General features: G+C 43.3%; 3 protein-coding genes across 3 annotated transcripts; 1 reads left to right on the forward strand and 2 right to left on the reverse strand.

The window, feature by feature from the left end:
- Positions 1–2018: 2018 nt before the first annotated feature.
- On the reverse strand, positions 2019–5150 carry atf4b (activating transcription factor 4b). The gene is made up of 3 exons (XM_031878246.1): positions 4981–5150; positions 3512–3973; positions 2019–3393 (listed from the first exon to the last, which is right to left on the reverse strand). Exons 2-3 carry the CDS (start codon positions 3867–3869, stop codon positions 2399–2401), a joined length of 1353 nt encoding a protein of 450 aa, XP_031734106.1. The 5' UTR covers positions 3870–3973; positions 4981–5150; the 3' UTR covers positions 2019–2398.
- A 371-nt stretch (positions 5151–5521) lies between these two features.
- On the reverse strand, positions 5522–9443 carry LOC116400420 (uncharacterized). The gene is made up of 11 exons (XM_031878241.1): positions 9373–9443; positions 9022–9171; positions 8778–8930; positions 8539–8652; positions 8331–8447; positions 8049–8144; positions 7243–7371; positions 7085–7159; positions 6724–6763; positions 6539–6593; positions 5522–6266 (listed from the first exon to the last, which is right to left on the reverse strand). The coding sequence occupies exons 1-11, from the start codon at positions 9439–9441 to the stop codon at positions 5522–5524; spliced, it is 1743 nt and encodes a 580-aa protein (XP_031734101.1). The 5' UTR covers positions 9442–9443.
- Positions 9444–13718: 4275 nt separating this feature from the next.
- On the forward strand, positions 13719–17885 carry napsa (napsin A aspartic peptidase). Its single transcript, XM_031878250.1, has 9 exons — positions 13719–13877; positions 14256–14403; positions 14703–14826; positions 15218–15336; positions 15477–15676; positions 15868–15990; positions 16170–16314; positions 16453–16551; positions 17084–17885. The coding sequence occupies exons 1-9, from the start codon at positions 13810–13812 to the stop codon at positions 17243–17245; spliced, it is 1188 nt and encodes a 395-aa protein (XP_031734110.1). The 5' UTR covers positions 13719–13809; the 3' UTR covers positions 17246–17885.
- The last annotated feature ends 86 nt before the right edge of the window (positions 17886–17971 follow it).

The following is a 17971-nucleotide window of genomic DNA, read 5'->3' on the forward strand; positions in this document are numbered from 1 at the left end:
ATATATTCAGCTCTCCGAGGCATGTTAAAACAGCGCATGCAGATAAATGAGTGCCTATAGAGTTGAAAGGCAACCTCACTTCCTATTGCTCTGACTCCTGCTTGAGCAGCTCCGTGTGGATTTCTGGTATGACATCACACTTTTTTGATGGCAAAAAAAAAGAAAGAAAAAGAAAAAAATGGACAAGAGAAAAATGTACACTCTGAAAGGTACAAATAAAAGCATATATAATATGTGACCGATACCACTGCCATGCTGTAAAACCTGATTTTCTACAAGTGATGTAGCCTATAAAAGAAACCCTGACACTGCTTCCCCATATGCTTTACTGACTCTGTGCTCCATCTAGTGTTGTTAGGCTACCGCAGCACCTTATGTGACCAGCATGACTTTACAATTTGATATGAGAATGTTTCAAACATTCGTTCGGAGTCTTAGAGTCCCACTTCACCTGTGAATATATTGTATAAGCCATGTATATTTACAGTGTAAAACATGTCACGTCGTATGCTTTTTAGCGAAGCGTTTTGCACTGTGTAAGTTTTCCCATTTCTCTGTGGCCAAAGTGATGTTACTTCCTGTGTGGTCCTTCCTAAGTGGTGATTGCGTCATCAGTACTTTGCTCATCCTCAGACAACAATAAAAGATATGGATATATTGTTGTGTATTTGTGGCGTTCGTCTTATTATTGAACTGCTGTTTGTTTGTTTGTTTGTTTGTTGTATCTGCCATGTGCTTTGTTCCCATTGATGTAGTGCAATAATAACTACTTCCATGTACACTGCATGCTTTGTGGTGGAGGTAGTAGATGTGCGGTTTCGTCACTAGGTGTCACTGTAGCAAGCAGACCATAACCCGCAGAATATTAACCATGAGGATAATTACACTGAGTGAAAACATTTTTAAAAACAATGTGAAATAAGACATCGAGAGTATTAACTTTTTATGCAATCGCGGACCAAAAAAACATCTTCAATTAAGGCTCAGGCAGCATAAAGTACCTCATGGCCAGTAAAATAAGTCTGGCCTTCTGTGAATATGCTGTTCAGAAAGTATTAATCGTGATTCTGCCTCTTTGATCTCCACCTTTCATCTCGATATGATTCACTATACTCTTACAGCGGATGTTTAATATCATTCCTACAGTTGCAATTACAAATTACAATGTTCTAGGTCAACTGAAACCAAATGTGTCCCTTGAAAAATGAGGGCGTTTACAGAGGTAGGATCTACAGTTTTTTTCTGGAGGAAGTGTTTGTCCTATTGTAAGCAGCTCTGCACCATCTTGACTTTGGCGTGCCTCCAGATAAAGATCGTCCCTAAGCTATCTGGACCAAAGCCAATTACAGTCTACACAGCCAGGGACAGTTGTAAGCTGAACGCACGCATTTTAGTTGGTCATATTATTCAAGCCGTGCCGAGGTCAGCACTCTTTATCCTTCTCTCACATGCTCCATTCACCCACAGACTGCTATCACAAATACATATGGAGGATTTGATGCACACTGTCCTTTTGCCATGATCAGCAGAGGGACCAAACACACTAAAGCGAGTCAGTTTTATCTGAAACTGATTTCCCTTGCGCTTAAAAAAAAAAAAAGGGTTATTTTTAACTTCACATGACCGTCAGGTGATTGAATACGTCTCTGCAGCACGCTGCTGGTCAGGCGGCTCCATTATCCTCTTCCCAGTTTGTGGCTCCAGACAGACGGACATCCACAGGTTCATCAGTGTTATCAGACCGGGAACAAAGAGTCTTTGTGCAGGACGAGGTCACACTCTGACCAGACGGAAAACACTCAAAACCGGTCATTATCTTGTGCGTTACCGAAGTAAACTTAACTTTACATTTACACCTGAGATATGATCAGTAGGGTCTATACGCCATAATAATAGCACTTATGAACTTTAATGATTATGTATACTGGAACTGTAACAGTCCCATGGTGCTCATGTGTTAAGTGATGCTAACAATATACGTTACCGACGCCCCAGAAGGAATTACACCAAAAGACTCATTCATTTTAAGACTCTTTATTAAGAGATTCATAATACAATGGTCCATTATACTACAATACACTTTTATTAAAATACATCCTACTGGCAGGTCACAGAGGTCCAGATACAGGAAACATTTAGATACATTACAAAAAACACAAGTTTATATACCGAATGGAAAATACTCGTTTCCATATAACCACTCTAAACATGATAAAAGTATTCTATATTTAATACCAGTGTTAGATATTTAAAAAGGAGGTACTCTGAAAAACACCAGTTGTACTGGATTGTGGCTCCAAGACTTGCTGTGTGGACAGAACACTTTATTGATACTTGCTTGTAAAATAAAATCTGCTGAGCCTACTCTCTTCTCACACGTCATTGTTAGGTCCGACCACTAGGGGTCAGCACCGAGACGTTTGTTGGTCCTGGCCTGGCCGACCTCCTCCATCAGCTCTTTCAGGTACTCGATCTCCCGGGCCAAGGATTCAGCCTTCTCATTCAGCTCCAGGTTCTTCCTCTCCAGCAGACCATGCTCGTCAAGAAGCGTATCCTGCTCTACTTTCTTCTTCTGCCTGTAACGTGTGGCGGCCGTCTTATTCTGCGCCATCTTCTTCAGTTTCTTGGATTTCGGGGCCTTCAAAGTTGCCCTCTGATCTCCATCTGCCTCCTGGGGGGACTTGACTTTGACAGTGGTGGCACTGGGAGAAGGCGGACTGCCTTCGTATGTGGGCTCGGGGTATGGTCTGCTTCTGGAGGGCTTTGGCGGAGGGGAGCAATGAACGATCTGTGACGTGGTGGTTACATTGGTGGTGGTGATGCCGATTTCATCTTTGGGAGCCAACACGAGGACAATGCGGGTCGTTGGGAGGGAGAATACGAGCCTCTGGACTTGGGAGACGACAGACGCTACCACTGGCTTCGCCTCACTCTCCGTGACATCCACTTCACTGCCCAAGTCCAGGGTGTAGGCTGGGGAGGAGGGAGAATCCACCAAGGGGGAAGGGGGGTCTGGAGATGCCGGCTCAGATTTGATTTCCAGCTCCTGTTGTGGCTCCGGGACACACAGGGGCAGGCAGGGGCCCTCCTGTTCTTCAATGTAGGATTCAGGCTCATCCACTGTAATGACACAAGGATCTGAGCAGACCGTGGGGGGTGTAGGGGGAGGTATACATGGAAGACAAGCAGAGGGATGACTTGAGAGTGCGGGGCTTAAGAGAGTGGGTATTTGGAGGGAGTCAAGCTCCATGGGGCATTCCAGGGCGGCTAGGAGGTCTTCTGGACAACTGGGGGACTCTTCAGTAGGACTGCAGGAGCCGATCAGAGAGTCCAGGTCAAACTCGGACAGATCCATCCTCTCATCCATCCAGTCCAGGTCACCGAACATATCCTCTGTGGAGGCAAATGAGGCAGTATGTTAATGAGAGATGGTGCTCTAAAAGTGCTTCAAATATGTTGATACGGGTGCTTTAAAGATGGCCGTTTGATGCTTATTTTACACAGTCCTTACCTTTGCTGTCATCTGAGACGGCCTGTCTCAGAGGACCAGGGTGGCCCAACCAGGGGAGGGAGAGCAGGTCAGACTCCTTCCCAGCTTTGTCCCCCTGGAGGAGGACGGGCAGCGGCGAGGGAGGTGGAGAGTAGAAGGGAGGAGGCGAGGAGGAAGAGGACAGCGATGAGGAGGCGAAGGGCGACACAGGGGAAGCGTCGCCCTCCAACGAGGTCCCTCCTGCTTTCTGTTGTTCTTCTTCTTGGTCAGGGCGTGTAGTCGAGAAGCTCGTGGCATCAGCCATGGGAGAGGAAGGTCCCCAGAGAAGGGCCTCCATGTCTTCCAGGCCAAACTGTGAGTTTGTCATCATCGTGGTCATAGTGGCTGTTGTTGGTCACAAAGAGAGTGTGGGACGAGGATAGGACAGTTTCGAACTCTTTTTTGCTGTTGGATGCAGCAGCAGTGAGGGTTTCCACAAAGGACCTGAGGATAGGGGAAGACAAACATATGTGATGGTTTAGCCTTTAATTAGTCATTCATACTTGTGCTGTGTGCACAAAGAGCTTGTGTGGGTAAATAATATAGTATGGAGCTACAACAATGAATAACTTAGTTGTCAACAATTAAATTAATTAGCCACATTTTGATAATCAATTAGTCAGCTGGAGCCATTCAGTCAAAATGCTCTGATTGCAGCTTCTTAAATGAATATGTTCTGGTTTATTTACTCCTCTATGACAGTAAACTGAGTATGTTTGAGTAGCTGACAAAACAAGACATTTGATGATGTCATTTCAACTAATCAATTTATCGAGAAGATATTCGTCGATGAAGATAATAGTCCCTCGGCCCTAATATAATGTTAGTATGAAAATAATGACTCCAGGCAAATCACATTTTGGCGCAACACTGCCCCCATCACTGCAGTGCACCCGCTCCACGTCACGTGTTTCCACCCAGCTACCAGTCTTGTGACTCTGACGTCAGCCTGAGTCCAGACAGACGTCAGGGTCACGAGCCTACGCCTTCCCCTCACTATAATAAACAGCTACACCTTTGTCCTCAATACGCCAACACGAAGCCGCCATTTTGACAGAGAGGAAACGAACCATATTCTGGCCGCTACGCAGGCACTCGTGACACCGTCACAGACGGTTTATACACGTATAGAAATCACGTCCTTCACGATTAAATTAGGTGTAAAGGGTCTCGGTACATTGAATCAAATAGAAACCGTTACATTTCATATTACGCGTCTTACGTCATCCCAGTAGCTAACCCTGAACTATAATACAACCCCACGTCCCTATATCAAACTATACGACGTTTCAGATTAAGTCAAAAGAAATGTTAAACGTCAAACTAATTTTAACTGGAATTTAATACGAAGCAGCGTCGTGGTCTCGGTGACGTCAGGCTGCCGAGGCGCGCGGCCACAGTAGGCCGCACAGCTGTCATCGCCAAAACGTTATAAAGAAAATAATACTTACGACATGTTTCTGATTTGGAAGTGACTCAGTGCACGGGTTGGATGCACTGTTTGGTTGGCGGCGGGGTCGCGGCGCACTTTTACACTGCCATTTCGGGCAACAGAGCGATGTTCGACAATGATGTTCCTCGGAAAAGAAGATGGCGCGTGTTGTGGCACGGTCCTGATATAGTTCAAGCAAGGACAGGAGGTATCCTTCCGCAGTGCCCACATTATCACTCCGCCATTGTTTATGTTCCGCATTCCATGCATACTCTACTGTCGTCCTAAAAAGTAACCACTGGTACTCATGGTGTTATTTGAATAAAGAGATATTTTCATTAACTCTGCGGTTTTATTTATCACAGCCATGAATAGTAGAAGAACTACAATCCTGAACTTTCTTTAAAAAGTAGATATTGTATGTAGTCACACATTATTACAAATACATATATATATTAATATAAAATGTTGATTAAATATGTTGTAAATAAGGCAGTTATTCTCCAGTCTCTCTCTCTCACTCACACATAAACACACAAACCAACAAAAAGTTCTTTGGTTCAACCAAACATTTCCCACATACGATTCAGGTGAAATAGTTCTTCCTGCAGATTTTTAGCCAGCAGGCGAACTCTACCCGAAAACTTGCTTTTACTCGACTTCTTCAGCGTCTGACCATCATTTTCCGTAAAATACTGATCCATTTCCTTCGCAAAAGCCAGAAGCAGTCTCTCTGATGACAGCCCACGCACGTGTGTAAGAGAAGCTCCCCTATCCTTGGTTGTGTTATTCTTGAACACAAACTGTGACAGGTGTGCCATCTTCAGTGAATCCGGCTGGGCTCCTGCCCTCTGCAACCTGGCAATGTCGTGCCTTTGAAGCTCATTCATCCCACTGAGGATAAAGACCAGGCAGTGTTCCAGATCGACAACGTTTCCCTTATAATCGTATACTAGTTTCTCAACTGTCATCCTATTCACAATCTTCTTTTTGGCCGTGGCAGAGTGGGCGCTAATGCCCCCAGCGGACGCCACCATACCAACACCAATGGCGGTAGCAATCAGCGAGGCACCTAAGGTCGCAGGAGCAAAGGCGATACCCAAGACTGCGGTCACCCCTCCGATAGCACCTGTGGTGCCCCCAGCAATGTCCATGCTTTTGCCCTTCTTCTTCATCTTGTCCAGGCTGTTGGAGATGGAGCTGAACTCCGTGATGAGGTCCCGCAGGCTTTCCTTGCGTTTCATCATGAGGAGGTTGTAGAGACGAAGGGCCTTTCTCACATTCATCGCTCTTTGGCTTAACGATCTGCATAGGGTCAGTGACAAGAAAACCTGTTTCTTTATCTGGCTCATTCAGTTCTGAAATAGTTTAGCCAATTAACTTTCATTGACATTCAAGTTTTGCTACGCAAAAAGTCCATGTTGTAATTAAATATCTAGAACTGTTCAACATAAAACTGTAACTTTCTATTTTGCATACTCTGAAGCAGTTTTTTCCTGTTGTAACACAGAACTAATGGCACCAAAATGACAGTTTGTGCACAAGAAGGAATTCATAGATAGTTTCTGCGTGCTTACCTGATTTCCTCCTCTATACTGAGGCCATACACTGATGAAGCCATGCCATCAAATTCTGTTGGAGTGACAGCACAAAGATGGATTATTTCAAATTACAAATTATTGGCAGTCAATACAATAACGTTTGATGCATCTTTAGGCTTCAAGACACAATATCTATCTAGAAAACAAAATGTTGGACTTACTTGATAGTTTTTTCAACCATCTCAACAGCCCATTGATGTCCTGAGGAAAACAGGTTGTATTCTTATCAAAAATCCGTGGCACAATCTTTATATATTTTATTTATTCACCATTCTTTTTTATTTTCATTGCTTTATTTTTTTCCTGTTGGTTAGACAATCCCATCTTTTGTGAACTGTACATTTGTATGATATGACACAGATTGTTTATCATAGATGTATAATTTTTATACTTCGTGTGGGGAGAGTTTCGTTTTACAAGAATCACAACATGATGTTTTAAAAGACATTGGTCGTAGAGAGACAATACATTTCATTCATGAAACTTCCACAAACTTAGCACAAAATGAATAAAAAGCTGTACCTCTGCATCCTCAGTGGTCTGTTGATGAGGAGAGTAGTGCCCACTCTGGTTGCCTACTGTTGGCTTCCCTAGTGACTGGTAGTGTTTAACAGACACAGATTAATGGATCAGAATTGATTGAGAGCATACCATTGTCTACATCGTGATCTGTATCTCACCATGTTATCTACGTCCTCTGGCAGAACGTCCAGGTAGGGGCGGTGCTCTGCTTCACTGTACACTGTATCTGAAGGTTCCTCCGATTCAGGAATGGGAGGTGGGGAGAAGGACGGCAGTGGTGGTCTGGTCTGTAATAAACAAAGAAAATGACATTGTTGATCAACTCTGCTGCTCATAGATACAACAACAGTGTTTCTCCAGAGCATACCATTAATAAATGGTTTGGGGTCTTTCTCACACTTCCAGGAACAAGGTCTTTCTATGGAAATACAAATGTTTAGCCATGTTTGCAGCTTTGCTCTAGAGCTATGACGTGGTTTGACTGGGAAAGAGGAGGATTTCTAGTGACTTTTCTGCAAACATCACCATTAGATTGACATTTTGGATTTTGAATGAAATAATGGAGGGAGTTAAGTAAGTAATATTCCAACTAACATGAGAATGGGAAGTCTTTATCATTGATAATCTCCTAAACTAACTAAAAAGTGAGCCTTTCAAAGGACACTCTGTTGGTGCTTTCTCTTCTTCTCGATCTAGGAGACTCTTCAATTTATAGGGGAAATGATTTGTTTTTGAGTTAACTTGGATGTAACTTTCAGTACAAACAGCACTTGGGCTGCCCCTCCCAAAATCTGCATTTCAGGCTGACTGACAGAACAGTGTAAAATGCAGCAAAAAATAGAGAAGCCCTTTGTGGAAGTCATATTTTCTATTAGAGCATGAGGGAAAAGCACATGTCTCTCTGCACCTTTTGTGTCTGTGTTTTGGCCCCTCCATCACCTGAATTCTGCAGGGGCTCTCATACCTGTGGAGACGAGGTTCCACCCAAGGAGTCAAAGCGGGCGAGGGGGGACTGCCCGGGTCGAGGCGGAACTGCAGGTCTCTTTGGGCTGTCTGTGGCCTGGAAACCAAAGACATTCACATCGTGGTTACATAACGCTGTTGAACATGACCAAAACGTTGAACGTATTCCAACACGGCTGCTGAGCTTTCTTGAAGTTGATTGTAGAGTTGGAATATTTACTCCTTACCCACACTCACAGAAAACACTGAGTCCATAATGCATAACTTTTAGCCTGTAATTTACCATTGTACTGAAAGTCCTGCAGAAGTTCAGCTCTTCGTTAGAGAGAGCTGGTGACACTGGAGATTGTGGCATAAAGCTGATGGGACAACTGGATTGCAGACTCTCATCACTGTCGCTCTATCCAAGATATTAAAAAGAACACATTACAGGTGTTACATATCATATCGTACATAAAGGTTGGGATGAGGTGAAACATGTCAGCCCTTACCTCAGATTTTAGCCTCATTGTAGACCTTGAACTGTAAGAGATGGAGGGAGGAGGGGGGCGTTCAGGCCGCGGTGCTGGAGGAGATTGTATTCTCTCAGTATTGACAGCTGGATTCTAGCAGAGAAATGAAGGAGGAAGTAAGCTGTAGCAAGTTGCCCTTGTATCATTTAAGTAATATTTTTGTAATAACACACATAGCAGTCTTTTAAGGAATGTAATGAAGCTCGTTATGCCCTCACAGTTGGCTCAGAAACTGCAGTCATATGGTGATTGCCTCTATCGATTGTGGGATTCCTGGAGATCATACATTTGCTTCGTGGTGGTCTGGGAGGAGGAGAGCGAAAAGGCAGAGGCGTCTTATTGTCTGCAGGATATTCACTGAGTTGGGAGCTCTGATGACAGAGAGAAATGACAAAAAAATGAATGCATGCTAATTAATACACACTATTATGTCTTAATCTTAGAGACAATATCACCACTCACCACCACACTGGTTGTCGTGCTAGTCGTGTCTGCATAGTCAACAGTGTCGTCGTTGTTGTTGTTACGCTGGGACTTTGATTGCATTCGAGACCTGGGATGAGGCACAGGCTTGACTTTAACCTCTGACTGGCTTCCATCTGTGACAGCAGGCTGACAAAAAAACAAAACATAAGTGAAGCAAAATTTCTAGTAGTGCATGAGAACATATAGCATCAAGTCTATACCAAGAAGTTCAAGCTCAAGGATTTATATTTTTCTCCGGTTCCTCAAAAGATGAAACACGACACACCTAACACCATTCAGCGATTAATGCATTCAGATGAACCACTTTGAACAGGAACTCATGTTTACCACTGGTTCATCCTGGTCTTCGTAGGCCGACTGTGCGACCTCAAAGGAGATGGTGATAGTAGACTTCATTGGGCACTTTGTCCTGGGGGGTTTGGGTGGCTATGGGGTTTAACAGTGGTAGAAATGAATGGGTCTGGGACTTCAAATATTGAGATCAGAGCAAAGGCTACCACACAACCAATCATTGCTTTAAGATTGCTACACGTGCACTGTATCGCTGTGCTGTCCTTCTCTTTGTACATGATTACATTTTTTAAATAATACACAGTGTATTTGCTCTTCAGCAACTCAAACCCCTCAACACATTTAAGTGAATGATTACCACACATCCCTCATTTAGTTTATGGTTTTTGTTATAATGAAGAACTAGATTCTGTCACTGGCGCCCTCTTTAAGACACAGAACAGACCTAAAGGCCTTTATAATGTCAGTTGATGTCGTGCTTTAGTGGTACGTATTTCTTCATTCTTTTAGTCAATGAAATGACCCCAAATCAGTTGACACACATCGTCCGTGGGGCTTTCAGGGGCCGTCTTTTCCCGGTTAATAGTCTTCATTGCCATACTTTTAAGAGGAGACAGATGTTCATAATTTGTGTTTGAAACTAAATGCTGTTTGTCATAAAGAATAATCAAGGGCATTTTGACATAGTATGAAAAGCACAGGTGTGCGTGATGCATCACTGTCACACCGCCATGACTTACTGGGACCCTTGGACAGAACAGAGCCACCGTTAATGTTATTAGTAACACCTGTGTTTTCCCTGATGTCAAGTCAAAATGTCTGCTGTAAAAAACAAAAAAAGCTCATCGTAACTGTTGCCGTTCCGGTTTATACATTTTGATGATTTTCAGACAAACTTTTTCCGAATCCAGAGCACAGTACAATAAAAACATTACATATATGCATTATATCACACCCTTCAAGGAAGTAATCACATTTATGGTGACTTACTGTAGATCCTTTTTTTTTCCTGATAGACTGTTCGCAGACAAGTTACTAAGCATTGTGCAATTATGTGATGAGATCCAAGCTCTGTCCATCAGCCAAAGAACAAAATATGTTTGGAATGCATTGTAAAAGAAAAACAACAGCTGAGTTGAGATCTGCATTGTTCACAAGAGCAATATAAGTCCTCCTGGTTTGCAGGCAATCCGACTCATGCAACACTGCTATTTCCCCCTGCATTGTAATTGTTGCTTCTCACTGTTGACCTCCACATTTCAATAGACATTTTGTGTCTAAAAGCATCTTATTAGTACAAGAGTTGGACAGTTGTTTCAACAGCGGGACTGCAGCGCTGGTGTAATCATGTTTTCATGAGCTCGTATCACTGGTTTGTTATGTTAAACTGGACTCCAGGGTTTTCCCATGGGTGCTTTGGTTGATGCTGCTGTTTCAGTTTGAGCTGGCCCAAAATCTTATCGGCTAATTGGCTGCGCTTTCCCTCATGACAAGTCAAAATGTCTGATGTAACCTAATGTACAGACCTCCAGATATAATATCCAATAACATATAGCATTTTTTTCAGTGAATTGGTATTGTATTTAACCAGGGGTGGAGGAAACACTCAGATCTTTTTCTTTAGTAAAAGTAGCAATGCCACAGTGTACAAATACTACAAGTAAAAAAGATCTGTGTTCTTATCTTACTTGGGTAAAATACAAAAGCGTTAGCGTGATAATATACTCACAATAACAAAAGTTAAACTACTCATTAAATAGAATTTCCTATTCAAAATTATATACGTATATATATTTAATATCACTGGATTATAATTTGCAGTGGATCAATTTAACATCAATATTAGAATAATTAATTACGGTATATCACTGATGTTGCAGCTGGTAAATATGGGGCTCCTTTTAACTACTTTATACAGTGCAGGGTATCTTAATCCTTAAAGATACATCAGAATTGATTAGTTGATTTATATTTTTTACTGAAGTAAAGTTACCTCAAAGTTATACTTAAGTACACTACTTAAGTAAATGTATATACAGTAGTTACATTCTACCACTGCATGCACCTCACATGTGAGTTTCTGAATCTCTGAATGTAAGTGGAGGGAGAAGCGAGGTGAAACCAGATACACCCTCTAAAGAGTCTGTATCCTTTAGGCCCAACTCTTTTATAAAAGACATATTTGTCTATTCACATGCAATAGAAAGATCTAATTCTTACCATCATTGTTTATCAGTTATCAGGCCTCTTTATTTCACTGTTCCGTTTGATCCTTTAGTTACGGATCCAGTAAGAAACGGTCAGACGATTTCCACATGCCTTTACTCTCTTCAGGCCATATTTGCCGCCGCTGCCTTTTCCTCTCTGTCGTCCCATCCAAAGGTGTGATTTACTGTACCTGCGACGTCACAAACAAGAAAAGAATGTGGGGAGGACCCTCTTTTTGAAAAACGTCTACATTTACATAAACAACAAGTGGAAATAAGGCTATATTTTGTTTAACACCGACATTCAGACATCTACACAGACACAAACTCGACATCGTCAGATATGAGGATGTCGCATAGACTTGCAGTCATTACCTGGAGGCTAACCCTAACCGTAACCATCAGCACTACATGACAACCACCCAAATAACCCCAAAGTATAATGGTTTACCTTTCAGGGGACCCGCTTTTCTGAACAGCTCTAAGTCTGATTGAAGATGATGGACGGTGTGTGTGAGTGTCGATTTATTGTGGCAATGAAGTTCTGTTTACTGTGGAATTTAAAAACGTGTTCAACAGGCCATGGGAGTGTTTGCTTTGTGATGATGTCTGCGAATGCTTTCAGACTTTGTCTTGAGCTTGGGTGACTCAGCCTGAATTGTTGTTATGGTTTGGATTTGAAACTATTCTTTTGTCAGTCATAATGGCATGCTACTGAGTGACATATTTAGTTTGACCTTAAAATAAGAGTTTCTTGGGAGACATTTGGGGAATTTTGCTCGTTCGCTTTCTTGCCGAGAGTTAGAGGAGAAGATTGACACCATACTCTCATGGCTGTAGGGTAAATGTGCAGCTGGAGCCAGCAGATGGTTAGCTTAGCTTAGCATAAAGAAGGGAAATGGGGGGGGGGGGGAGGTTATGTCCAAAGGTAACATAAACAGTTTACAAGCACCTGTTTCAAGTTTCCCGCTGTTTCCAGTCTTTATGCTATGCTAAGCTAGCCAGCTGCAAGCATGAGAGGTGGCTATCAATCAATCAATGTGACTCTGAGCAAGAATGCAAATAAGTGTATTTTCCAAAATGTTTAACCATTCCATTAAAGGAACACTCATAGCACTTGCAGTATTATCTTTATTTTGATCGTATAGGAGACAGGGAATAAGGAGTAAGAGGGGACTTATGACATGCAGCAATGGTCCACTGCCAGACTTATACCATGCAGGGACATATTCATATAGTGGTAAGCATCTTAAAGCCAAAGGCAGCCAGGCCGCCCCCTGGAGGAACTCTCCTATGTCTAAAAAAATATACTGTGGGTTGGAGACCATTTCTTTTTCAATAAATACTCCAATTGGGGGATTTGCAAGAGACAGATATGAGAAAACAATAGCTTGAATTGAAGCAGCGCAGGCAGACATGTCTTGACTTTTAACTTCCTCGTAGGGATCAGACTCCAAAAACACTGGACTCCAAAGCATTTTTCATTGGCCCTTCCCTGACTCTCAGTGGAGGGCCCCTTTAATAAAGAGTATGTGCTGCAAACTGTGGACATGGAGCTTGTCTAACAAGGTGTAACAAAAGATGCTATTTGGCTGCATTATGGGATGTGTAGGATCTGGTGTTCTTGAAGCTTAATCCACATTAGACACTAAAAGTGTTAACCAAAATTGTATAATCTTTTTCTATACCAAGGCCCACATTTAATGGAATTGCAATCCTAAACACCTGGAGTACCTCTTTAATTGAATAAGGAGAGGTGCCATTGCCATTCATTAGGCGTCCCAAACCCACAAAGTTATATTTCAGAAGAGATTTGCTAAAGACGAGGCCAACAGCAGACTTACTTCCTTACTTATCTGTAGGATTTAGTCTGTTTGGTTAGTTTTTTAGATTCTCTGTGGAAAGGTATTTCTGTGAACTGTTAAAAGAATGTTTTCTATTATATGAAACGTTTTCTCAGCTGCAGTTGCAAACATTAACACAATGTGCTAGTATGTGCCCTATCAGTCGTTTCACAGTCAACTCGTGACCGCAAGAGCCCCAGTCCACCGGTTTGTAATGCGGGATGATGACCATGTTGTTCCACCAATAGGAGCACCTCACTGATTATTTTCCTCCAATCGGGGGAAGCCGAGTAAAGGCGGACTTTGCCGAACGGGCTTTCACTTAGCTTTCTACGTCAGTTGAAACAGTGACCTGTGAGTTGGTGCGCTCGTTCGTATCAGAAACATTTCAAAAGTGTGTTATTATTTCTACGAGAACAGAAATGACACGGCTGAGGATATTTAGTTTCATCGGGGCGCTGCTGATAACACAAAGCGCCGCCATATTCAGGTAAATACCTTTCATCAGCTGATATTTTGGCAACAAGAGTGAGCTCATATTAACGTTTCATTACATCCTATATCATTTCATAGCAGCAGACAAGCGGTCTTTGTTAAATGCAAGTTAATGTGTGCGCGCGCGCGTGTGATAACTTCCTTGTTTTGTTCTTCCTTGGTAACGTTAACCCCACATGTTTCCAATTACTTTTTTTTAAAGTATTCACCTGCAATAATATCCCCAGTACACGTGAGATGCCAGCTCCGCAGTTTAAATCGTTACAAACTTCGCTTGAAAGTAAACTCTGTACCAGGAAGCAGTCTTTCACACGCGCGCGTGGTTGCGCGCCCGAGACATTTAATTCAATAATTACGTTTTCCTCATCTGCAGAGTGCCACTTCATAAAACCAGGAGTCTGCGGCGCCTGATGAGCGACAATGGGATGTCTGTGGAGGAGCTCCGGGCTTTAGCGAGGAGCACCGGAGCCCCGGACAGCTCACCCGCTGTGCCCGCAGAGAGGCTGACCAACTTCATGGATGTATGTCTTCTACTTCAATTAGCAGTTAAAGACCTGATGTCAGCAGAAACTCACTGAGCTTTATAGTGAGCGACTGGGAATGATGGGAGTATTAGATTTGGACATCCCCGGTATCATAGCGTTCCATATTATTGCCTCTGACTTCAAATAAGTGTGAGTCTGAGTGGGCAACCCAGATCAAATACTCTACATTAGTTACACCTGTGCATGCTTTTGGTTTGAACGTTGAATGTCTTCTGCTGCAGATGTAGTGGTGGTTTGCTCAGCAGATCTCAGCGTTTATCGACTTGTCTCCTCAGGCCCAGTACTACGGGGTGATCAGCATCGGCACCCCCCCGCAGGACTTCACTGTGCTGTTTGACACCGGCTCCTCCAACCTCTGGGTGCCCTCCATCCACTGCTCTTTCTTTGACTTGGCCTGCTGTGAGTGACTCATTCAGTGTGAACATCTATCTGTGTATCTGTTGGCCACTTCCCCTTCCCCTTCCCCTTGCTGTATTTACCAAGCAGTAGTGACTAAAATCTCACACTTCTTCTTTTAAATTCCTTTAGAGTTTGCTTTTTATATCTAAAGTATGCATACTTCAAAGAAGGGGACCCATCAAGGAAACCAGTACAAATTGTTGAGACTCTTAATGATAATTAATTACATTATTACCAGGGGTTGCCAATCAGATTCCAGGGAGGCCCGTGTCACCTGTCTAGCTCTGCTTTCAAACTGTTAATGGTGTATTATCACTAACATTATTTTGCGTACTGAATCCATAAATGCTGTGGAATATCATTTTTGACAGATTGTCCTCTCTCTCGTTAGGGATTCACCATCGCTACAACTCGAAGAAGTCGAACACATTCGTCAAGAACGGCACAGCGTTCTCCATCCGGTACGGCCGAGGCAGCTTGTCTGGCTTCATCAGTGGAGACACCGTCTCTGTGGGTTTGAAAAACACTCACTCACATGACCTCTTCTGTTTAGCGGCATTCCTCAATTATAGCGGTCACGCCATTCCCAATCGGTTCATTAAGACTTGTTTTTTTGTTTTCATTCGCATTGACGTCTCTCCTCCTCGCAGATTGCAGGGATGCTTGTTCCTGGCCAGCAGTTTGGTGAAGCGGTGAAGCAGCCTGGCATCACATTCGCAGTGGCCCGGTTCGACGGGGTCTTGGGCATGGCCTATCCCTCCATATCAGTAGCCAAAGTCACCCCGGTGTTTGACACGGCCATGGCGGCCAAGCTGCTGCCCCAGAACATTTTCTCTTTCTACATCAGCAGGTTGGTGTCTGACGGAAGCAGCACGGAAGAACGGGCTCCAATTATATTAATAATAATATTTTAATCGGCCAGCTGGAGAATCGCTGCCTTGTGTTTTGGTTTAACTTTTGGTCAGAGACCCCCCCCTCCCCCATACACACATGGTTATTGTTAATGCAGTAAGTCATTTCTGTCCACCCCCTGTCTCTTAGAGACCCAAAAGCAGCAGTAGGAGGAGAACTGATGCTGGGTGGGACAGACCCCCAGCACTACACCGGAGACCTGCACTATGTCAACGTCACCCGAAAGGCCTACTGGCAGATCCAAGTGAGCGGGTGAGAAAGAACCCTGTGTGGCTGTTGTTGTTGTTGTTATTAGAAGGAACTGGAGGTGGGTTCTCACTTTTGTTAAATGAGTGTTCTCCTGGTCTTACAAGCTGCACGGCAACATATTTCTTAGCAGGTGTTGGAGGTAACTGGTACCGTTTGTTCCTCTGCCCCACCCCGCCCTGCAGAATTGATGTCGGCGACAAGCTGACTATCTGCAAAGCCGGTTGCCAGGCTATTGTCGACACCGGAACATCCTTAATTGTAGGTCCTGTGGAGGAAGTCAGAGCGCTGCACAAAGCCATCGGAGCTCTGCCCCTGCTGATGGGAGAGGTAGCGCTGACGCATAACAAAGCTATGATTGTTCTTGTATCCCAGATGTGACTTTTTAAATGCCTTCACTGGAGCGCTCGCTCACTTTTTGGGACTCTTGAGATCATTCCAGCTCCTCCTCCTCTCCCTCTGCTCTAGTACTGGATCGACTGCAAGAGGATCCCATCCCTCCCCGCCATCGCCTTCAACATTGGAGGCAAGATGTTCAACCTGACTGGAGAGGATTATATCATGAAGGTAGATTCACTCATGGATGACCTTTTTAATTTAATTAAGTCACTGCTAGTTATATAAACCAATTATTAAAAGGGCTTTACTTACCAACAATGCATTCATTTATTCTTTTACAACAAGTGGTTGTGTAGCGAAAGACGGCTTCTTCTCCTGAGCCGTAGACTTCCACTGTTTATTACAGAACGCATCAGTGAGTCACAGCATTGCACTGTGTGACGCGTCCCTTACTTGAAGAACATGGGCGTTGTAGTTCATTTAGACGGATTAAAGCGCTTCATGGGATTTGATAACAGCTAGAGAACATTGCCAGCCTTCGCCTTTTTTAAATGTTCAGTTTTGTTGATTTGTCTCATTATATAGTTGAGTTTTAAGGCATGGGCTTGATGTATTGGTCTGCATTATATTGACAGGTGTCTTAATATTCTATCTCCTTGGTGTATTGAGATATTATTCAGACACACTTGGGTTAAACGTGTGACCCATTCTTTTACTTTTGCAAGACTGAAAACAAACGACTTTCTCCTCTTTGCTGCAGGAGACTCAGATGGGTTCATCGATCTGTCTGTCGGGCTTCATGGCCATGGATATCCCGCCCCCCGCCGGGCCCCTGTGGATCCTGGGAGACGTGTTCATTGGGAAGTACTACACCGTGTTCGACCGGGCCGCCGACCGTGTGGGGTTTGCCCCGGCCAAGTAGTTCACTGAACACTGTGTGAAACATGTTGCACTTCTCCTTTCTACCAGTATTTGTGATTTTTCTCAAGGTTGCACCGAGCAACGCTAAATTTCGTCATAAACGCCGTTATTTCATTTGCAGCAATCGAAAGCATCGAGTGGTTGCTGAACATCACTGAAGAACCTGGCTTGCCACATAAATATCTTGCATTTGCTTGGAATAATGAGGTTTCCATGAGAATTTTAGCAAGGAGGGAGGCTGATTTGTCCCACTGAGCAGTCCATCGAGTCCTTATTGAACCGCTTAACTCAGATTCTTGCACTTGTCTGTGAAGTTGCTTTTGATTTAATCAGACCGATGCATTGTGACATATGTGCCGTTTACTTTTTGTAATGTAGATGCATGGGCAGAAATGCAATTTAATTTTGCGATGGAATTTTGTTTCATTCCTAACATTCCCAGTTGCCGTCTAATGATGGATATTATAATCGGAGCTGCTTTTGTACACCGGCGATATCTCAGCAATGTGAATTTTATACCAAACGTCACTGAATAAAACTTGATTCGTCAAACTTTGATTGGATTTGTTAACTCTGATCTTTCATCATGTAACAGTAAGTCTCACACTCGATCCTTAAATAAAAACCAAGCACAGATGAAACTACAGAATCTAACTTATTATTTAATGAAGTATACAAAGTGCTGCTCGGTTCAACTCCAGAGCTGAACTGGAAAAAAAAAAAAAAG

This window comes from Anarrhichthys ocellatus, unplaced genomic scaffold, assembly GCF_004355925.1.
Source record: "Anarrhichthys ocellatus isolate YVR2014 unplaced genomic scaffold, GSC_Weel_1.0 scaffold170, whole genome shotgun sequence".
In the NCBI taxonomy this organism is placed as follows: domain Eukaryota; kingdom Metazoa; phylum Chordata; class Actinopteri; order Perciformes; family Anarhichadidae; genus Anarrhichthys; species Anarrhichthys ocellatus.

Coding starts and splice junctions, on each gene's coding strand:
- atf4b (XM_031878246.1), bottom strand. CDS start 3,869: ATGACCACGATGATGACAAACTCACAGTTTGGCCTGGAAGACATGGAG. Junction 3,394..3,511: donor CGTCTCAGATGACAGCAAAG/GTAAGGACTGTG, acceptor TTGCCTCCACAG/AGGATATGTTCGGTGACCTG.
- LOC116400420 (XM_031878241.1), bottom strand. CDS start 9,441: ATGAAGTCTACTATCACCATCTCCTTTGAGGTCGCACAGTCGGCCTAC. Junction 7,160..7,242: donor CAGAGGACGTAGATAACATG/GTGAGATACAGA, acceptor AAACACTACCAG/TCACTAGGGAAGCCAACAGT. Junction 6,267..6,538: donor AGTATAGAGGAGGAAATCAG/GTAAGCACGCAG, acceptor GACCCTATGCAG/ATCGTTAAGCCAAAGAGCGA.
- napsa (XM_031878250.1), top strand. CDS start 13,810: ATGACACGGCTGAGGATATTTAGTTTCATCGGGGCGCTGCTGATAACA. Junction 14,404..14,702: donor GGCTGACCAACTTCATGGAT/GTATGTCTTCTA, acceptor TTGTCTCCTCAG/GCCCAGTACTACGGGGTGAT. Junction 15,337..15,476: donor TCAGTGGAGACACCGTCTCT/GTGGGTTTGAAA, acceptor TCCTCCTCGCAG/ATTGCAGGGATGCTTGTTCC.